Source organism: Rhodamnia argentea, chromosome 6 (genome assembly GCF_020921035.1).
Source record: "Rhodamnia argentea isolate NSW1041297 chromosome 6, ASM2092103v1, whole genome shotgun sequence".
NCBI lineage: Eukaryota > Viridiplantae > Streptophyta > Magnoliopsida > Myrtales > Myrtaceae > Rhodamnia > Rhodamnia argentea.
In genome coordinates this window covers 13,568,574-13,575,049 of record NC_063155.1, presented here as the reverse complement: position 1 = coordinate 13,575,049, position 6,476 = coordinate 13,568,574, and the positions used below count along the sequence as shown (strand labels likewise).

Here is a 6,476-nt window from a genome sequence, read left to right as displayed (position 1 = left end):
TAAAAATAATCACTTAAGTGCCAACTTTTTTAAAAAACAATCACTGCATTGCCAACTCTGATTTGAGCTGACGTGGCTTGCTGGAAATTTGACGTGGCCTATTTTTCATTAACATTTGAGCTAATGTGGCTCACCGAAGTTGACATTGAAGTGAGTTTTTTTTTATTTAAAAAAATGGCATTTAAGTAATCTATTTTTTTTTAAATTGGCATTTAAGTGATTGTTTGAAATTTTTTGCATCGAAGTGATCGTTTTTCAAAAAATTGACACTTGAGTTATCGTTTTGAAAGTTTTGATAATAATGAGAGCGTCGTGCACAAGTTATGAAACTTGTGGTGTGCTTAACCCTAGGAAAAAGAATCCAACAGTGATCTCCCATGTCATTAATGCCCAGCTGAACAAAAAGAAAGTTGATGAGGGAGATTATTCAACTAATCTGTTTATGACAAAAATGATGTTTTTGTTTTGGTCCCTATTTTCTACTTGGGAACCGAGCCGTATAGTACAGATTCCAAAAAATATGAAAATGGAAACCTGACTAAATTCCACTAGAACTGGAGCTCGATCGGTGTTCGATTTTCGATTTTACCATGAAACCATGCTTACCCCTAACTAGTATGTGACATTTGTTCTTCAGTATGTTATCTTAAAAGCCCCAATTTCTCCTCTCATTCATCTTCTTGGGCACCATTGGCTTGAAGTCGAGAGTTCTATTTTCTCCTGAATTTGCATCCATCTACTTTAAAGTATGAACTGGGCGTGCTTTCTCCATTTGACATTCAATTGATTCGGGGTTGGGAATATTCTTACTCAAGAAGAGCTTGAAATTGAGTTCCCAAAGATCATGAATCCGTCAAGTCGTTTGTGACGTGATGAGCCTAACAAGTTGCGTAAACGCTGCTTCGTTTTGAGTTGCTCTCTCAGAGCACAAAATATGGGTTTCCTAAGGAAGAGAGACGGATTGACTTGAGGCTTTGAATGCACATTTTCCCTTTGCTTGGTTGGAGTTATTCTTCACAGACCTTAATCTTGTGCAGTTTTCCAATGCATCTCTCGCTTTCACATCCTTTCAAGAGTCCAAAAATGTGGTCTAGAAAAATATTACATAGCCATTGACCGTGTGAGGCCGGTAAACAGGAGCCACATGCTTAATGACTAGGATCATGTCAATTTACATAGACTAAGGGGGCGTTTCTTTGGATGAAAGTGCTTCCCATAAATTAATTATTCAAACTTTCACCCGTTAAGTTTGCCAAAAATGACTTAATCAACAGAAGACACTTTTCGATTAATGGAAAATTCATGCATAAAATTTGCAAATTGAATTCCTATATTTAAAGAGGTGAAAAACACTTTTCTGAACTGCCCATTTTGGATTATCTAATTATTTAATATCTTTTATATTATATTTTTTTTCATTTAATTATCAACTTTTTTATATTATATAGCTTTGCATTTTTTATATTTTTCTTTTTCTTTTCATTTTATTTTCCTCGCCGGTGGCCGGCCACATCGACGGCTAGCGATGGAGGAGCTAGCCGTCGCTGTGGAAGGCCATTGGCAAGGAAAAAGAAAAATAAAGAAAATAGAAGAAAATAAAGTAAGATAAAAATTTTTAAAATTCAATTTTTTTGCCTCAAATAAAGTCATGAGATTGAAATTCTTTTTCAAATTAGATCAAAACATCATAAAACATATTTCCAGAAAAATAATTTCCGGGAAAGTATTGTCTTTTATCATAAATTTTTTCTCCAAACAAATGCACTCTCCATTTCTTTCACAAAAAATGAATAATATGAAACATATTTTTTCTAAAAAAGATAGATTGTATCACTTGAAATAACTAGTTAGTGAAAATATTTTTATAATCGACCATAATTTATGCTCAAACTTTTTCGTAAACGATGAAAATAATTTTCTTTCATTCATTATGAGTGATATAAGTGTACATTTCTAGGAAAATAATTCCCAAATAATTTATTTTTCACGAAACAAATGGAGCCAATCTATTTAAAAACTTATCATTTCAAATGAAGGTACAGAATGTCTTAGAGTTGATTGGTGTTAACCGAGCTAACAATTAGCCTGTAATTAAATTGAAAGCAAGCCTTCCATGCTTCCAATGCATGTGAGCTCATCAGATGAGTCCCACGTGAGGTGCATCTCATCCAATGATCCTCACATGCATCGAATTAGAGCCAAGAATTACTCTTAATCTAGTTGGTTTGCTGCCTGAGTATTCGCGGTCGAATTTTTTTTTTTCCTGTTGCCAGATAGAATCTAAAACGTAATTAAAGAGTTGAAGATAATATTGGATGCGCACAAGGACTCCTTATGCATCAATAGTAAATTTGTTGTCCTTTACTTTGGCTCTATAATTATCATATTGGCCCAAATCAAATCGATAAATATTATTTTTTTAAGTTTGTCCTCCCCAAACTTCTTCCTCCTATTGTGTTTAAATTTCAAAAAGCCAATAAAGAGATAGAATCTTCATAATTTTTTTTTTTTATAGCGACTTAGTTTTAAATTTTATAATATGATCAAGGTACAATTTATTTTTAAATTTATAATAACACACTAATTCATGTTCAATATTATTAAAATGGATACAGAGATATTTATTTTGAACATGGCTTCTTAAATATGCTCTTTAATGATAAAGCTATTCAATTCAGCATATTTTTTTTTCTAAATTAGAAAAAAATAACTGAATTATTGATAAATTGAAATACGATGAATAACATATTGCACTTAATAAAGAAATTTATTTGATATAAAGAATGAGTCACAAAAAGTAAAAGAACATGATTGTAACTTCTTAAAACAGAGCTTACTGTACTTTCATGCTATGTTAAGATAATATAAAAGTAAAGTACAAATCATGTTAGCTATTTCTAAAGCAAATATAATTGCTTTTATCTTTGAAATTCACTTATCTCAAACTTGCAATTCATCTTAAATAGCGGATTTACATTTGAAGAATATGACACTAGATAAGGGTGACCATTTTTTCTTAAATAACATAAAACTAACTATAAAACTAAGTTTACAAGTATGTTAGTCGATCAAACTTCCATTTAATTGAAGGGTCAGTACCAAGAAAAGCTTCAAATTGGTAAACATGTAACAAATTTACTCAAATTAAACTTTTTACCACAAAAAATCCCAAACTTGTACACTTGTGATAAATTTACACCCAGACTATTTTTTTTAGCACTAAAAGTCCTAAATTGGTACACGTGTAATAAATTTACCCTATGCTAATTTTCATTAAATTGGGTTAATATTACGAAAAATCTCAAATTAATATACCTAATGACAAACGGAGGGTAAAAATCCTAAACTGGTATATTAGTCAACCGATATAACTCAGCAATTTGACTGTAAAATCTAACAGAAGGCGACGGAAAGTAAAATTATCACGGGTGTACCGGTTTGGAGTTTTTGGCGGTTAAAAAATTAATTTGTGATAAATTTGTCACATGTGTACCAATTTGAAGTTTTTCGTGATATTGATCCTTAATCAAATTCTATTTGAACTCTCTTGCAGCCTTGGGATGCCCACCTTGAGATAAAGTATTTTCTTTGCCATATTTATTCACTCAATTGACAACAACACAAATAACATCCAAAAATACTCTCGGCTGATATAGATAGAATTACATTCGACAACATATGCCCGCGCAAAACCCATGTCACCTAAATAGTAAGTACTAAGCAACTTGGATGGTAAATGTAAAACTCGATAAGATAAAATATAAAGTATAATCTTTAGTAGCTTTCCATTGTGAGCATATTTAAGTATCTTTTTTGGATGTCAAATTGAACTCCTTTTTGTAATAAAATTCTATTTGAGGTTCTCAATGTCAGATGCATGATATATTTAAGGAAGTGGTTGGCCCGACAGTCTCACAAGATCGTCGGTAATTTCTGTCCATAAGATTTCCCAATCAATGAGTATTTTATCCAAAATACTTGGTGATGGTGTTTGAATTTACAGTTGAGATTGTACAACCTCTAATAGTACTGTTAGGGAATCATTTTCCTATGTTCAATTCAATATCGATTTTGTTCATCAGGTCTAGCATCTTTAATAACTGAAGATATTTGCTTGCATTCGTACTTAGGTTTCATGTACAACAGGAGACCAATGTCTTCATGCACGTGCAAGTCTACGAAGTACAAGCATTCACAAGAAATAGGAAAGTACACAAACCCAGACATATATGCACAAATACACAGGCACGTTTACCATGAGCAAATATCTCTGTATTAAAATGACAGTACTTTGTTGTCCCAAGCAATTATGCAGTTGGATATGAAGCCTGCATGGCAATGCCACAGAGACCTTCCTTAGCATCAATTTCCCTCTTCATCCTGATGTATCCCTCCTCGCCCCATCCGGTGCCCCACGAGTTTTTGACCAACCAGTACTTGGTTCCGTCCTCGCTCGTCCCGTACCCAACCGCGGTGACCCCGTGGTCCAGACTGGTCCCACATTCCCCGGTGAAAACACCGCTGGAGTATAATTGGAAATCCGATTCGCCCGCATCGATGGCCACGGAGATGGGCTGGTGTGCTACTGCCTTCAGAAGGGCGGACTCGCTGTTGGAAGGCACGTCTTCGTATCCTGTGATTTTCGCGGCGCTGGAGGCTGCTTTCCGGGCATTGCAGGTGTTGTCGACAGCTTGGTAAGGGTAATTGGCCTCTGTCGTGAGGCCGTGGTTGCTGATGATGAACTCGAAAGCATCGTCCATGAGGCCGCCCCCGCAACCCTGGTCTTGGCCGCTTGTGTCGCAATCCACTAGCTCTTGCTCGGACAAGGAGATCAATTTTCCGGTCGTGAGTTGTGTAATCCCTTCCATGGCCGCCACAGCAGAGAAAGCCCAGCAACATCCTGCATTCCAAGGAAGATTCACTTAAGAAAACGAAAGATGAAAAGAAAAGGGGGGAATGATTGAATGTCATATAATTAAACCAAAGAAGATTCGATTGCTAACCGCATTGGCCTTGGTCCTTAACAGGCGTGACGGCTCCTTTCTTTCTCCAGTCCATGCTTGCTGGAACGACGGTCACACTCTCGTATCGGAACGGTTTAGCACTTGCCGGCCTCGGGGAGGACGAGCACTTGTACCCGGTCCTCGAGGCCTTGAACTCCTTGCTCGTTAGGTCAGCGAACGCATTGACAGCTAGCTTGTACGGTTTGCTCCCATCCTTGTTTGAGGACTCAACGTGCTCAACGTTGTCCTTGAAGATCGAGAAGCGCCGCTCCTTCTCGGCGGCGTCTGCATACATCCGCCCGTGGCGAACCATCCATTGCTCGTGCCTCTCTCGCATGGTTGCTTCCTGGAGCTCCCGTGACCACGCCTGGGATGCCAAGAGCCCTAGGACGGCCACCATCGCAAGAACAAGTTTGCCAACGAGTGCGGAAGCCATTGTTCTAGGACTTCAAAAAGTTTTTGGGGTTTGTAAAGAAGAAGCAGGGTGAGTTGGCCAAGGGAAAACGCAGGGGTTTATATAGATGGTGAAGGATCTTCTTCCTCAAGAAGAGGCTGGGATTGGATTCCATTAGCGGTGTGAATCTGAAGAGAATATGAATCAGATTTCGCCTGGTGAATCCGGCACGTCGTCTGAGATGTGGACTGCCGTATTAGTGCCGTGAACGCCGTTTCCTTAGTGTTGCTTTCATAATTCAATAAAGTACATAAAACACCTGCATTTCAAAAAGCTGCATTTAGCCATGTTCCATATTTCCCCATGAAACAAGCTTCCCGGTGCGCATTTTTTACATTGAGTCTCTTGACAAACTTAGGTTCCGTCTATTTCTTAAAAAATGAATGATTTTTATGAGAAATATTTTCCTAACAACGATCACTTATATTGCTCACGAAGATGAATACGAGAAAGAAATATTTTTATCGTACACGAAAATTTTCAGATATAAATTATTGTCGATAAAGAAATTTTTTTCTATTAACTAATTATTTAAAGCTATGCGAGCGACTGTTTCTTGATAAAGAAAACTTTTTCTACTATGTGATTTGATTTTGATTTTGTTAGCTATAAATTAGCTACGGACAGATATTAGGGGGTAATTAGGATTTATACCTAAAATAGGTTTCTCACATAATTTAGGTCTTCTATTCTTGTACATATGTACCTTGTAATTACTCAATCATAAAAAGAAAAATACAAATTCTTTTCTTCAACTTGGACAAATCTACCTTGAAATTTAGGACAGATAATCTGGAATTAGAAGTTTGATTATACAAAGTGTCGATATTTTGGCATTTAGAGGTCTTAAGGATAAAATCTCGAAAAGTCATGAACTACAAAGTTATAGGTATCATGAAGATATTTCCAACGAGGTAAATTCTATAAACTTGTAAGTTCGTTTGATAGGTTCATTGATCTCTGTCCATTCCTTAAGCATAGATATGAAATATACCATGATTTTCATTCAAACTGATGAT

At 36.2% G+C, this 6,476-nt stretch overlaps 1 protein-coding gene across 1 annotated transcript; it reads right to left on the bottom strand.

Moving 5' to 3' along the window:
- Positions 1–4,191: 4,191 nt before the first annotated feature.
- On the bottom strand, positions 4,192–5,470 carry LOC125315568 (senescence-specific cysteine protease SAG39-like). The gene is made up of 2 exons (XM_048280830.1): positions 5,004–5,470; positions 4,192–4,900 (listed from the first exon to the last, which is right to left on the bottom strand). Exons 1-2 carry the CDS (start codon positions 5,437–5,439, stop codon positions 4,308–4,310), a joined length of 1,029 nt encoding a protein of 342 aa, XP_048136787.1. The 5' UTR covers positions 5,440–5,470; the 3' UTR covers positions 4,192–4,307.
- Between the last annotated feature and the right edge of the window lie 1,006 nt (positions 5,471–6,476).